Source organism: Symphalangus syndactylus, chromosome 13 (genome assembly GCF_028878055.3).
Source record: "Symphalangus syndactylus isolate Jambi chromosome 13, NHGRI_mSymSyn1-v2.1_pri, whole genome shotgun sequence".
Classification (NCBI taxonomy): domain Eukaryota; kingdom Metazoa; phylum Chordata; class Mammalia; order Primates; family Hylobatidae; genus Symphalangus; species Symphalangus syndactylus.
This window is the reverse complement of record NC_072435.2, coordinates 74,832,227-74,847,981: the sequence shown is the minus strand read 5'-3', so window position 1 is coordinate 74,847,981 and position 15,755 is coordinate 74,832,227. Positions and strand designations below refer to the sequence as shown.

At 37.9% G+C, this 15,755-nt stretch overlaps 1 protein-coding gene across 4 annotated transcripts in view; it reads right to left on the bottom strand.

Annotated features, from left to right (window-relative positions):
• Positions 1-2,647: 2,647 nt before the first annotated feature.
• SYT1 (synaptotagmin 1) overlaps positions 2,648-15,755 on the bottom strand; it is a 579,008-nt gene continuing 565,900 nt past the window's right edge. For all 4 annotated transcript variants that reach the window (XM_055236330.2, XM_055236332.2, XM_055236334.2 and 1 more), the window contains 2 exons: positions 10,407-10,540; positions 2,648-5,718 (listed from right to left, as the gene is read on the bottom strand). In XM_055236330.2, the coding sequence (XP_055092305.1) occupies positions 5,512-5,718; positions 10,407-10,540 (341 nt within the window). In that variant the 3' untranslated portion in view covers positions 2,648-5,511. The remainder of the gene's footprint in view (positions 5,719-10,406; positions 10,541-15,755) is intronic.

Below are 15,755 nucleotides of genomic sequence, written 5' to 3'. Positions count from 1 at the left end.
GCTGAAGTAAATACTGTATCATCATCTGGCTATGGTGATTGTTTTAAGAACATGTGACCCAGGCATACAAGTCAGGTTTGGGAATTTTGGTGCTATAATTGTGAAACAAACACTCCCTGCAAGTCTGCTAAGCTGGAAGAATATGTGTGAAGCTGCCAAGGGTCTTCCCTGTTGCTACATGGAGACATAGCAGCTTGGCAATGAAGTCACTACTAAGGATAGCAGAGTTTATGGGGAAGGAGGAGAATGAGAGAGAAAATGATGACACTGTGGCTTTTGATCCAGCTGTTCCTAAAAGTAATCACCCGCCTTGAACTTCCTGGTTTAGGTGAGCCAGTGGTTTATCTCTTTCTCCAAAGCTTCCTCCTTTTTCACTTTTCTTTCTCTCTTTTTTCCTTAATACAACTTGATTTAGATTTCTTCCATTCAACTCAAACATTCTTACCTATAAAAGGTGTCAACACTTTGTTGCAGAGTCCAGAGGAGGTAGGAAGTTGACAGTTAAAGTGGACAGCTGAAAAGGAAGTGAGTCCCAACTTGCTAAGTATAAAATACCTCTTAACCTTGTGTGTGCCCTGGTAGGGGCAAGAATACTTTGCACAGGGGATAGGCTTGGCTGGCAGGATAGTTACTGTCAAGGAAAGATGAATGTGACAACTTTGGGGATATTCATTGGTGGGAAGAAGTGGGGAGTGAAGAAATCAATATAGTTGAAATGCGGATTTAAAAATGTATATAACAGCCTCAGAACTTAGATTACACAAATCATCAGCATGTTTGCATGGTGCTTTTATTTCTGGGTCTCTCTTGATGGCTCCTCTTGCATAATTATTACTCTGTATGCTTTGGAAAAATTTTTTGTACATTTAGTACCAGGCTATTTCTCATTTTTATTTTCCTGCTTTTTTACCTTCTTATTCCAAAGTCACCGTGTGACTGTTTTATGGTAGAGATTTGTGTGCAGCCTAAATCAGTTGCTAAACATCAAAGAGTCCTGTGCATATGTAATAAAGATGTGTTGCAGTGGGGGTGGAAGGTAACTGCAATCATGGTTGGAATTTTCAAATCTGTTAAGAGTAAACACTCTGCATAAATAGAATAAGAATGTGATTTCTATGCATGTTTTATCAGGTGGGGGATGACTTGTGTGACTCAGACAGAAACATCTGACTCTTCTGTGGGAAAAATGAAAGCACTTAAAAAGTGTTTGCAGCTGGTAACAGGTTTCCTAATGCACTGATCATTTGCTGGCTGTTCTCATTCCCACCTTTGTACTCTACTATATACTTGGGGTGGGGTCTGAGCCTTTGCAGACTGTTTTCCTTACCAGCTGGTTCTGCCAATGGGAAGCACTGGTTGTAGTGGAAGGGTGAAGAGGAGAAGAGATTATCTTCCTGCCTTCAGCTTCTATCAATTTCCTTCTAGCAATAGTGAGCAGACTGGATCAGCGTTTTCTGGGAGTTCCCTCACCTCCAGGGTGGGCCTAATACCCTTTTGTGGTCCTAGAATCATGGGGTCTCCATGCAACCTTCTCCAAGATTCCAGCCCCTCCTTTCCAGTCCCAGCCTCCATGAATACTACATTCGCTATTTTCTTCTCCCAGCCCCAGAGTTGCTATCAGCTGTCAGCTGATAGCAGTTGAACACAGCTGTCAGCCGTTAGCAAGCACCACTTCTAGCAGCTGCAGCAAGAGTACCTCTCTGCTGAAGGGGGATCATGGTGATACACCATGGTATCTACTACGATTGATCCAGTAAAAGTCCTCAGGGATAGGCCAGGCACAGTGGCTCACACCTGTAATCCCAGCACTTTGGGAGGCCGAGATGGGTGGATCATGAGGTCAGGAGATGGAGACCATCCTGGCCAACATGGTGAAAACCCGACACTACTAAAAACACAAAAATTAGCTGGGCGTGGTGGTGGGCTCCTGTAATCCCAGCTACTCGGGAGGCTGAGGCAGGAGAATCGCCTGAAGCTGGGAAGTGGAGGTTGCCGTGAGCTGAGATTGCACCACTGCACTCCAGCCTGGCTGGCAACAGAGCGAGACTGCAAAAAAAAAAGAAAAAGTCCTCAGGGATCCAACACCGTTACTTTAAGTGCACATCACAGCGCACTGGGATAGTGTATTTACATCAGCCTGAGACTGTGGGCTCCAGCATCCAGTACAGTAGGCACTTGATAAATGTTAAATTTAGTGGAGGAGGAAAAGTATTTGCTTGTTCCCCCTAGCAATTGCAACAGGCATAGAATTTAATGTGTCATGCTGTCCTCTGAAACTGGGGTTTAAATAGTCTTGTTTTCAGTCCCATTATGGAGAAGTTGTGTGACTTGGGTTCTGGAGTGAAAACCCTGAAGGACACATGTTGGGCAAAGTGAAAGCCTCAGAGTATGCCAGATGAACTGAAGACAAACAGGAATAGAGAAACACACGTTGAGAATGACACTGCCCAGGAACACCGCAGGGTCATGGCCAAATGCTCCTGGGTGTTGTTTTCCCTCCAGCCATTCTGTATTCAGATGTGACTCAGATGCTGGCATTCAGTGCAGTTTTGTTTAGCTGCTTCTGCTTCCAGGAGTCCCCCAAAGTCAATAGGCCATTGGCTTACCACCAGAGTCAGGCAAGGAAAAGAGTGGGAAGGCAGTAACATCAACAGGAAATAAAACATTTTTATTGAATATCTGTGTAATATGTTAAGTCATTTTTAACAACAATCAGAAAACTACTGTGGAATTCACTACACAAAGTGAAACAAAATTCAAATCACCTCATCAAAAATGAAGGTAAAATACAGCTGAAGTAGTTGGCTCGCAGGCCACGAGCCATATGGCAGAAGAAAACACCCCAACATTTCTACAAGATACAGGGAAAACCCACACATAGAAACACTCAAGCAGGCAGTAAATATACACAAAGGCAACTAGGATCTTTCTAGAGCATCGGATTCTAATACTTTACACAGCTTTGTCAGAAGGGTACAAGTGGCTTATTTGAGGATGAATCTTGGTCATAAAGCAGGTTCCATCACTGACTTGTGAAAGATGGCATAGTACCAACTAATTCTGTGGTGACAATCCCATGTCTGGCAGTGTTGCAAGAGAATGCATTAGTAGTATTTTAATGCAAGAAATAATGTCTATTCAGCAGCTTGAACCTGCTTGTTTTAAAGTGTGGTTTCATTGTGAACAACTTAAAGTTGAATACAGTGAAATTAAATGTCTTTTGTGGTATTTAAATAATTTTTAGAAGCCAGTCAACTCCCTCTCTTTGGTAGGGTTTGCCCCTTTAAATTGGAAAGAGTCTTGTTCGAATTTTCTGTTCAAACCATTATTTAATTTCACATTCTGACCTGTGTAGATTTTCTATTACCTATGTTTTTTAAGAAGTATGGACCATTGGCAGACAGTTATTTTCCTTTTATCCTTTGTGTCTGTGCCAATTATAAAGCGTTTGCTATGTCTGGCCTAAAAGGCAAAAGCGCTTGCCCCTTCTTTGATAAGGAAACAGTAATGACAGGAATTCCAGTTTTACTGGGAAACAGCCAACCCCATGTTCAAAGCCTACCAACAGCCCTTTTTGAATTCTCTTTAGTTTTTGAAAAGACATGATGTGATATCCTGAAGACTGAACATGAGGCCAATGCTTAGTTTTCTTCTATTTTGTTTTGGTATTTGTGAAGACAAACTTTCATTTCAGAGCATCACTACTGTCTTGTGGCCTGGAAATTAAAATGGATCACAGAAGTGAACGGGACAAAAGGTTAGATGCAGCGTGGGATAATAGGCTGCCCTTCCACGAAGTGGTTGTCTACCATAGTGGGGAAAAATATGGAATATTGCACAGTGCTTGACAAAATGCTGTGTTCCACCCCATTCTATGTATCTTCCTTGTCCTATGCATAGCTTTTCAGTTCTGAATTGGTCCTTTGTAATGAGAATTGTTTGTGCTACACACACCTTGGGCAGTGCAGTAGAAGGGAATGGCAGTATTGTTACAATATCACTACGGAATAAATTGAGTGCTATCCACTGAGGAAACTACGGGTCTAAGCACACACGGCAGTCACAGTGTTACACAGAGCAGTCCTTTAAGACTCTTATGGAATGACTAGTAGCTTCATAATAGTGCCATTTACTACATAATAACATTGAAAACGTTTAAAAACTCCTCCTAAATCAAGCATCTAGTATACATAAGAGGTTGCTTCAGTTTTCTAGAACTTGTTCTTGGTTTGTTTCACCTTTCTTTAAAGGACAAATTAAAACTTATTAAGTAAAAAGAGCATATAAAAAGATCACTAGCTGTCTGTTTTGGCTTAATTGAAGTGCATTCAGAACTATGGCTAATTGTTGTTGGTTTTTGTTTTTGTTTTTTGTTTTTTTTTCATCTTTTGATGGGATTACAATACTGTCTGTTTACCACAAAGTAATTTTGTGTAATAAGCACAGATTGTTGTGTTAAAAATATCCTGCATTCCTTCTAACCTGGTTTTATATAATAAAATATTTTGTTACAAACTTTTGGAATTATTGTAGGTGTGAAATCTGGAACAGAATTCACAGGATGCACATTTTGTATAAAGGTGATAACGGAGAGCTACTTATTTCTTTTTAAATAGTCAGGCAATATTTCATAAATGTTGACTTCTCCCCTTAGCTTCTTCTCCCCCCATCCCCAAACAAATGTGTGCACACCACACATACACACACACACACACGGAACACCTTGTTGTTATTCTATATGCAGTAATATGAAATCATTGACTCCTGTTCAGTTGCTTCCTCAAATATAAGAGTGAAGCCATTATTTTAGCTTTGTAAATATGTACAGACAGATGCTATTCTGGTTTGTGGCTATGCTTCCTTGAGGTCAGCCTGGATGCTGCTGCTCAGATCATGCTATTTTGCCTGTGTAGGAATTCTACAAAATTGGATTCACCCACCAAGTATGTGGTGTAAGTTTATCTTGGTACTCAAATGATTCAATAGAAAGCTCAGGTTTAAGTTGTCCTTTAAGATGTCAGTTTAACTGTACTAGTGCCTTACGAGTTGATATTTTTGCTGGAATGCAGACGATACTATATTTACCATATAATATATTATCAGCTCTCCTATAGCTCAGTCAATTTACATAGTTTAAAATAGAACATCTTATTAAAAACATCTAGATATACACAGATTAGGAAACGCTTACAACATACAAATACACAAACTAGAAATAAAACTTTAGCATACTGGTATATACAACAGTGTGATACAATAAATAATTTCAGTCATGCTCTATCTACACATCATATTGCTTAAAAGAAGAGTAGATTTGGAGGGCAGTGGTATGAAGGACTTAGGGGCTCTCTACATTTAAATTTGTGCAAATTAAAACAGGATTCGAAGTACCACTGAATTGTGTTAGGAATGCATGGCTGGAAAAAAGAAAGGACCCATATTACTGAGGTATTTACAGATACTGGCTAAAGAGCACTATATGGGCAAATGCAGAAAGGCTTCTTCTTTCCTTTACTTCTTGACGGCCAGCATGGCATCAACTTCCTCCTCTACCTGCAGGGTATGCCACTGGGCAATAGGTCGCCTGGGGTTGGCCAGCATGTCTGACCAGTGTCGCAGCTCCGCACCAGTGCTGTTGTAGCCCACAAAGACTTTGCCGATGGCATCGTTCTTGCCAATCTTGTCATAGTCCAAAACAGTTACCACCACCTGCACTTTCTGAAAGAAGACATGAAATGAATATGAATCATCTAGCTCTAGAGAAAAGGCCCAACTATAAAGCTTCCTTGAGTGCTAAAGAATTGGAAATAAAAGAATCAATCTCCAAGCACTAGGATGAGGATGAAAATGGCTTGAATCTTAATACTCAAAGGTTAATTTTTATTATGTACTTTGCACTAAGTCTTTTACATGAATGAACTCAGTTACTTCTCATAATAGATCCTATTAATATCACCATTATACGGATAAGGATGCTTGAAGCTCTGAGAAGTTATATAAGCTGTCTGAGGTTGTTTAAGGAATGAGGTGCTTGGTTTTCAGAGCCTATGCTGTAACCTCCATGCCATGGAGTCTGTGTCAACTTGTGCTAACCTCTAAATTCATTTGCTTCAGTTGTCTCATCAGTGAAAGTTCTGGCATTGGTGTTCAGGCCACTCTATTTGATTACAATTCCCAAGGCAACCATGTGCAATAATCTGATTTCAAGGGGGGGACAGCATGTTACAAAAAAATTAATATAGAATTAATATAGAATTTCAACTAATCATATGATTGTGAGCATAAAACATGACAGTATAGTGAAAAGTATAGTTAAAAAGTAGTAATAAAGATATTTTTTTCTCATCCATACGTTCTCTTAGTAAACATTTACTGAGTAACTACTATGTATCTGGCATTGATATCAAATGGAAATATCAGTTTAGGCTACACAGGATTTATTCAATGATTCCATCAGATTTTGAAAGTTTATTTGATAACTTCCTTTTCTGAATGATTGAACTGATGAAAGCAAACCTATACCATTATGGTGTAAAAGATATACTTTTTAAAAGCATGTTTCAGTTCTACTTCCTGAGTAATGAATTTACTTAGCAGAATATGTGATGGTTTCAATCTAGCAGCTGAGTGTAAAGGTAAGAGCTTAAAATAAATGGAATATGTAACATTTATTGCCAGAGTTAAAAGTAGCAGAAAATGTAATTATAAAAGCTAGGGCCAGATTAAGAACCAGCTGAGTTAGAGCCCTTTAGTGGACTTTATATGCTAAAGACTGATTTATTATATTAATGAAATAAGAAATGTCATTGATATACAGCTTCAGAACAGAGAAAACAATCACTTCTGAAAGTGGAATTTAGAATGTGAAATGCAACACATTGTCAATAAAACAGACAATCTTCCCTTGGAGCGATTCCATTGTGAAAGGAATTAACTATCCACTGGGTAGTTTCTGGAACAAAGAAGAGGGCTATACTGATTCTTAGAACTTGTTCTAAGTAAATTTATCAGGAAGCAATCATATTGTAATGAATGGGGCGGGGGACATGACACACAAAGGTAACACAAGTTTTTAAGAGTTTGATTATTCCACTTAGGAATGCATTGATTAGCAGCATTCCAGACAAAATATCCTTGTGAAGCCTTTGGATTAACGTTTCCAGCTGCATATGTAGCTTATTTCTACATTTGGGGGAGGAGGGCTTACATTTTCACGTGCATTTGGAAATTAGCATATTTTGCTTCTTTCATAATACATTTCATAGGGATAGAGAAAGACAGAAGGACAGGCAGATTGTCTTATAACCTCAGGATAAGGGAAACTTAAGCCCCTATTTTAGCATGTGAAATACTCAATTATTTTTTTCTAGAAAAAGGTGAAGACTAGAAAACTTGCCTCCTATAAAAAAAGGAAAAAAAAAAGAACAAAGTGACTCAAGGAGCAGAGAAAGAGGGATACAGTCAAAGGAATGCTCATTATTTCCATGTCTAATGTACTCTATATTGGGCTTAGTTTCTGTCTGTCCTGACAAAATGTTATTGCCTCTGAAATGCTGCCCCAGAAACCTAGCATACGTCTTATTTTTAATGTGCTTCACTTTCAATATACCTGCATTTTCTGCAGTTTGTAGTTGAAAGGGATATTTATTTTAAAGGCATAGAATTGTAGCTCAATGGGAGTTTTCATCTCAATGCCTTGCTTTATATTATTTTGTGGAATTAAAAAAATTAAATGCCAGGAGGTGTTAGTTTCCATAGGAATAAGGTCTTAGAACTCAAAAAAGTTCACTGAAGAAATATTGCAAAATAAATTGTTGCAAAAAATTGATGTCTTGAGGGTTTGTGAGTGGGTCCAAAGCAGGGGGCCCGCTGGTTCAGGCTAGTGAACAAGTTATTGGGAAGAGGGAACCAGTGTCCTCTGCATTTACTTAGATAACAGATGTTGAAAGTAAATAAGTATGTATAATTTGACACCACGTGAAAATTTATATGATAAAGGTTGTATTTAAAACTATCAACCAATATGAAGATGGTAGGGTTACTGGTTATTTTTGGTCATTTAAGATTGCCCTATACTACACAGTAGCTACCAGTCACATCTAGCTGTATCAATTTAAATTTAAATACATGGAAGTTAAATAACGTTCCTTGGTCAAATTAGTGACTGAGGAGCTCATTTGCCAGCTGTGGCTATCATATTGTTGGACAGCATGGATGATAGAATATTTCAATCATCACAAAGTTCTATTAGACAGCACTGATTTATATACTCATTTAATCTTATTGTTAGATCCATTTTCTAATAAAATGTTAACTTGAAAAAGAGAGGACATTAGCATGTGAATAATAATGAGGATGATGACAGGACCATTTACTGTGTGTTCCTATGTATTGGGCACTGTTTCAAGTGCTTTTATATGCATCATCTCATTTTGACAAGGACTCCGTTATCATTCCTATTTTATATGTAAAGAAATTCTAAGCCTCAGTTTTTTCACATATAAAATTGGGATAATAACAATAGTACTTTTCTCATAAAGTTCTCCTAAGGATGAAATGAGATTACATACATAAAGTCATTAACTTGGACCTAGGCATATTTTATATATATATGTCTTTGGATTAATGTTTCCATGAAGAAAGCTAATATAATAGCTATACTCATTTTGTATATGTATATATTATATAGCTATACTTATTATATATATATAAAATACGTATTTTATATATATAAAATAAGTGTAGCTATTATATTAGCTTTCTTCATGGAATAAAGCTGTGATTAATTAATAAGATACTGTATTCTAAGAATAGATTAAGGGTAAATGAAGACACAGTTGGGTGTATTAAGAGTGGTATGGCACTATTCACAACAGCCAAGATATGGAATTAACCTAGGTGTCGTCCAACAACAGATGAATGGATAAATAAAATGTGGTACATATACACAATGGAATACTATTTGGCCATAAAAAAGAATGAATCCCATCATTTGTGGCAATGGATGGAACTGGCAGACATTCTGTTAAGTGAAATAAGCCAGGAAGAGAAAGTTAAACACTGTATGTTCTTACTCATGTGGAAGCTAAAGAAAAGTTGATATCATAGAAATAAAAGGCAGAACAAAGGATACTAAAGACTGGGAAGGGGAAGGTAGGGAAACATTTGTTTAAGGATACAAATCACACCTACATAGGAGGAATGAGTTCTAGTGTTCTGTACCACTATAGCATGGCTATAGTTAACAATAACATATGATATAATTTCAAATAGCTACAAGTAGGATATTGGCTGTTCCCAAGACAAACAAATGATAAATGTTTGAGATGATAACTATGCTAACTATTCTGATTTGATTACAATACATTATATATATGAAAACATTACTTTGTGCCCCATGAATGTGTACAACTACTATTTGGCAATTAAAATAAATAAAATAAAATAAATAAAGAATATTTGTTATTCTGGACCTTTAGAAGGTTCTTTGTTGTAGGTTTGATGTCTGCTTTTTGTTTCTCCTTCAAGTTATGGGCAAACTTTTGTATCACTGAAAATATACACCTGTGCCAATTATTTAGTAAAATGTAAAAATAGTGTTGCTTTATGCAGTTTGACTCTCTGATGTCCATTAAAGATTTGCAAGAAATGGCCCAAAATTATTGGATATGAACTTTAGATTCTTATAGGCTAACTTTGGAGATGGGGTGAGAAAATGTAAATATTTTCAAAAACCCCTAAATGATAAGATTGCATGTTATCATTGTGGCTACATATAGCAACTTAATTTGAACATGTTAACTACAAGGACATTTAATAGAATATTTCCCATCATAATTATTGTCTGGCATATTAAGGCTCCATTTTTAATAAAATAGCCATCCATTCCAACTCAGACATGGGAAGCTGGATTTAAATAATTGAAAATACAACTTAGCCTAATTTTTCTATTGTTAATCATCTTTTAATAAAGACTCAATATGCTGCACATTTAGCATCAACCAAAAATATTTCTCTTATCACTATTTTTTGCTCTAAAGATCTGATGAGGAGACTTATTTATGGCCTGGGAGTAAATAGTGAAAGCTCATATTTTTCTCTGGGCTTTTTAACTTTTATAGATGCACTTTTTGAGTTAGCAGAGTTATTCTGTTGATTTTCTTTTTCCTACTTTATTTCTGCTCAACACAGTGCCAGCTGTTTTGGGCTGATGAGTCAGCACATCCTGTGCTGTGTATTTTATCCTATCCTTCCTGATGTAGCTCAATCATCAAATGTGCATGGGAGAAAGAATGGCAGTTCTAATGAAGGCATGTGCACTGATAACTTACAAGGTCTGTGTGTATAAGTTATGTGGTCTGAAGGAATGAAATTGAGTGGGAAGACAAAATTATGTTTGACATTACCTGGATTTGTTCAAAAGGTACTTCAAAGCTGAATGACTCATTGTAGTAGGGGTTAAGTGTGTTCTTTTTAATTGTTGTCTTTTTCTTCTTCAGCCTCTTACCATTCTGCATCAGATGAATCTTCACATAAGGATCTGAATGAAAAACAGGAAACAAACTTTAGGAGATCAGAGACACATATTTTAGATTATAAGTTAGCTTATAAAAGAACTAAGTATTTCCCACAGGTAAATAATTATATAGCACGTATTTAGTATTTTTTTAATTCAATACTTTTTTATTGAAATATTTTAAATAACCTATGGGGCATGATTTTGCATGACAGCTCAATATTTATAGTTTGATTTAGAAGATGAGAGTAGCAGTATGCTGGTAAACCAGCTCTTTGTGGGAAAAAAAAGTCTTAACATGTAGCATTTCCCTATGTCTATGGTATATATATACCCCAACCAAGGCCAATGTCAAGCCACTCAGCTTAACAATTGGCTTGCAAAATCCCTGAAAAATTAACCATTCACTCTTGTGAGCTGGCAAAGGGCTTGCCTGCAGCACAACACTGTATGGGAATAAAACACTTAACAGAGAGAGGACAAAGGAGCCATTTCGTTCATTCATTTATTCATCTACTCAATCAATATTAGTTGAGTACCTATGATGTGATAGGCACCGTTAGGCCCTAGGAATATAGCCTCAACACAACAGACTACCCTGTCTTCACAATGACACTTCAGACTGTGGGAGAAAATAGACTAAGCTTATATAGAAACAGAAGACATGAAATTACAAGTTGACAAGAGTGCTCTGTAAGAAAAAAGCAGAATAGAGATAATATAGGAAATACCAAGGATGATATGGTGAGTAGTAAAGTAGGAAGGGAATTTAGGTTTTAGATTGCTCTGTTAAGGCATCTATGGAATTAACATTTAAGCTGAGATGTGAAGGTTGAAGGGTGAGATGAGGCCAACTGAGCCTAAATATTCCTAGGTGGAGAAGAACTTCAAGTGTTCGAGGAAAAGAGAAGAGACCGGCACACACTGAAGTAATGGGAAAAGGAGCATAAAGATCCCCTGAACAGTTTCCCTAAAGCCCCATTAGCCAAAGATTAATAAGTCAACGGAGAGGCAAGACAATTCCCATTTACAGCTCCCATTACTAATGGATGAATGTTGTACCTTCAGGTCACTAGAAACCAATGCTCAGAGTTGAAAGGAAAATCTCCACTGTTTTTCTTAAACATTTTTCCATTTCATATGTAATGCATGTTCATTATAGAAAAAATATCAGAAAGCAATGATGACCAAAAAGAAAAAAAAATTTAAATCTAGGATTTTACTTCCCTAAAATAACTACTGCGAAGCCTTTCAAACTTTCTTTCCTCTCTCTCGGAACATGTAGAGCTGGGAGAAACTTTCCAGATGATCTAGTCTAATGCCCACCTATTTTTAGAAGAGAAAACTGCAGACGAAAAAAGTGTATTTTTATCACCCTCTCCCTATCCCCAGTAGAACATAATTCCTAAGGGACAGACACTTTGTCTGTCATATTCACTATTTGAATTTGCTAAAACAGTGCCTGGCACATATTCAATTTTTGTTGAATAAGTGGAACTTATTTAGGGCCCCAGTCTGGGTCTTCTGACTCCCAGTCCTGTCTTTTTCCCACTACCCCAAAGCCTGCATTACTAGGATATAATGTTGTTAGGAGATATTTTTAAATGTTACATCCAGTCCAGGAGATCATAATGAAGATTTTCATCAAAATTAAGAATATCTTTAAAAACCAGGCCTAGAGATGTAAAACCAACTCCACAAACTAAAGAGTTGGTCAGTTAAAAAAAATCCACTGTAAACAGTTGTGAATGGAAGCAAAAAATGTTACTGATAATCCATGTTACTGTTCACAGCCAATGTTGATTTTTGGTTCAGAGACCTTATTTGTTTTATAAAGTTCCCTAGCTCCCCCATCCAACCCCTTGCAATTTTATAAAGCTAGTCATGTCTCCAGTTGTTCTTTGGGACTGATGAAATACATGTATATACTATATATGCCTCCTGTGTTCATGTGTTGAAACTTTATCAACCTGAGGCATAGGTTTTCTCAAGAGAAGCACTCTGAGTATCTTGATTCATTTAACACAATAAGTGATAAGAAAAAACCTTGCACATCTGCCATTTCAGTAAGCAAATTAAAACCCAACAGGATAGTTTCAGATTTTGCTAAGAGCTCTGACATGATGTTATTAACGCCTTGGGGAGAATAGGGTAATTTAGAAAAGGTTGATCAGGAAAGTCCTCATTGAGAAGGCAACGTTTTAGCCAAGAACTGAAAGACAAGAAAGAACCAGTCATTTGGCTGTATGATGATACTTGTACCAGCCAGAAGGAGCAGTACCTGCAAAGGCCCTAAGTTGCACCTCCTCCTGCATGTTTGAGAAACAATGAAGGCAGGGGGAAGAGAGGTAGATGGTGAGGTCAAAGAGTTAACTTAGGACCTGCTGATCTGTTGCTTTTGTAAGCAGAGGCTGTCAGTTCTGATGATTCAGATGTATTCTACAATTTCATGATACATAAAAAAGAGAACAGAGGGTTGCGGGCTGGGTGCAGTGGCTCATACCTGTAATCCCAGCACTTTGGGAGGCTGAGGCAGGTAGATCACCTGAGGTTAGGAGTTTGAGACCAGCCTGACTAACATGGTGAAACCCCATCTCTACCAAAAATACAAAAATTAGCCAGGCGTGGTGGTGCACATCTGTGATCCCAGCTACTCCAAAGGTGGGGCAGGAGAATCGCTTGAACCAGGGAGATGGAGGTTGCAGTGAGCCAAGATCACACCACTGCACTCCAGCCTGGGCAACAGAGCCAGAGTCTCACAACAACAACAACAACAGCAGCAACAACAACAACAACAACAAAAAAAACAGAGGGCTGAAAGCAGAGCAGGTTTGGAACTGCTATAAACGGGAAGTCTTGGTCTTTGCCTTCGCAGATTGACTCTGATACAGGTAGCAAAGTACTTACTTTGCAGGCAAAATTCCCAACTTAGTCAAAACAAAAGCTGTAAGAAACTTAGGGTTCTTTATCAGCTTTTGTGCCTCGATAAGTCTAGACTATATGTTATGTACCTGGGATGGGCACATTTGAGCATCTTCTTAGCCCAACAATCTGAAGTCTTAGATTGCGTCTCCATTTTCTCCAGTCTTGATTGCCAAGGAACTAAGTGTCTTCTAGTTCTTTCACTGTATTGAAGTCTTGTCCTGAACTTGGGTCCCTTTAGCGATATTCCTAATCTCTTGCTTAGCTTGTTCGTAACTTTTTTTGAGATCTAGACCTTGCTCCTACATCCTCAGCTACTGGTTGAGTTCTCTAAATGGAAATACACCCGCCTATGAGTAACATTTGTGCTTTAAGAACACACTTTTAAAAATTCTAAAGCAAAGATTACCTCCCCTACAAAATAGGCCTCTGGATAATTGAATTTGTTCTGTTTTAGGGGTTGTTCTGCAAAGCAAAATCTTTGTCAGTTTCTTGGTGGCTTAGAAGTCCTCGTGATTGCATAACAAAACACAATTTTATGGAAATAATAAAATAAGATGTAATGAAACTCACAAATGTTGCTCTTGCTTTTCCTGAGTACAGCTGCTGGACACCATGCATAGCATCTAAACATTCACTAGGTTTTTTGAAACATGTAAATAGCATAGGAAACCTGCAACCAAAAAATTGGGCTACTGTCTCTAGGCACTCTATATCTCCGCAACTGTATGGATTCATTCTGTTCCCCAAAACAGGAACTCATGTATGGATTCATTCTGTTCCCCAAAATAAGAACTCATGGAAACCTTCATCATCTAAATACTGACACCCCATCTTCAGTGTCATTTAGATAATCCTTGTTGCCAATGAAATAGATGCAAGACATGGGACACTTCACTTCTTTTGTTTAACTTATCTTAAAAAAGTAGTTGAGTCTCTCTCTCTCTCTCTTTTTCTTTGAGATGGAGTCTCGCTCTGTCACCCAGGCTGGAGTGCAGTGGCACAGTCTTGGCTCACTGCAACCTCTGACTCCCAGGTTCAAGCGATTTTCCCTCCCAGCCTCAGCTGGGATTACAGGCACATGCCCAGCTAATTTTTGCATTTTTAGTAGAGATGGGGTTTCACCACGTTGGCCAGGCTGGTTTTGAACTCCTGACCTCAGATGATCCACCTGTCTCGGCCTCTCAAAATGCTGGGATTACAGGAGTGAGCCACTGTGCCCAGCCAGAAAGGCTGATTTTTTTTTTTTTTTTAAAGAATTCAAGCCAGTCTATCCTGACTCCAAACCTGCTGCTCTTTGTGATATGTCAGAGAGACAATTTAGTACAGTGTTTACAAATACAGACTCTAGAGCCAGCCTAACTTGGATCTTGGCTCTGCTTTTTTCTAGCTGTGTGGTCTTGGAGAATTTATTTCACCTCTTTGTGGCGTAACTCTCTCAACTGTAAAGTAGTGAAAATGATAATGCCTAGCTCATAAAGTTGTTAAAATTAAATTGAGTTACCACATGGAAAGTGATTCAAAGTGTGGCTGCCACATTTCATTGTTAATTATTACTATGGTTTTATGAAAGGGCTAACATCTAAGTCAGCATCTGTGAATCAAACTCTCCTTTAACTCACTTTGCTGAATTGGTAACCACCATTAGCAAATGGGAAAAAGTCTTCCCATTTGGTGCACAAGTAAGCCAAGCTATCCAGTCCCAATTTATTTCTGGAAAGAAGCATACCCGCTATAAACAACTGGTTCTTTTTGAAGAATGTCATCATGTATGAGATAAAAGACAAAGGGACATTTCTTTCATTACCACCTGTATGAGGTGGTCTTGCAGTGTGAGATGGGAAACTGATTCAACATCCTGTACAGTTTGCTCCCGTTCCTGACATCAATAGATCAAATCACACACAGCTGAAAAGTTAAACTCAGAGTTCCAGGTGGAATCTTATTACTGAGGCTGTAGGATAGTGTGAATCAAAACTGATTTACTGAGCTTTTTTCCAGATTCTGAGGCCAGCTAATGTTGATACACTTAGGCATATTATGCCTGAAGTATCTACTTTCCTTATTCTGCTGAAAATGAGGAATTAGAGAAAAGCAATCCCTCGGACTTGAAGTTTGTTGTTGTTAGAGATGTGGTAGTATATATTGGTTGTTGGAGTGAGGTAATATCCATACTTCTTCCCTTACTTTTTCTCGTGACTCCTTTCTACTCTGAGAAAATTCTATAGTCTGTTTTCTTCTTTCTGGTTTCCACTTGGCTGTAAAACTACCCTGCACCCCAAACTCTTTCCTATGCAGAATGAGGAATAGGAAGTCA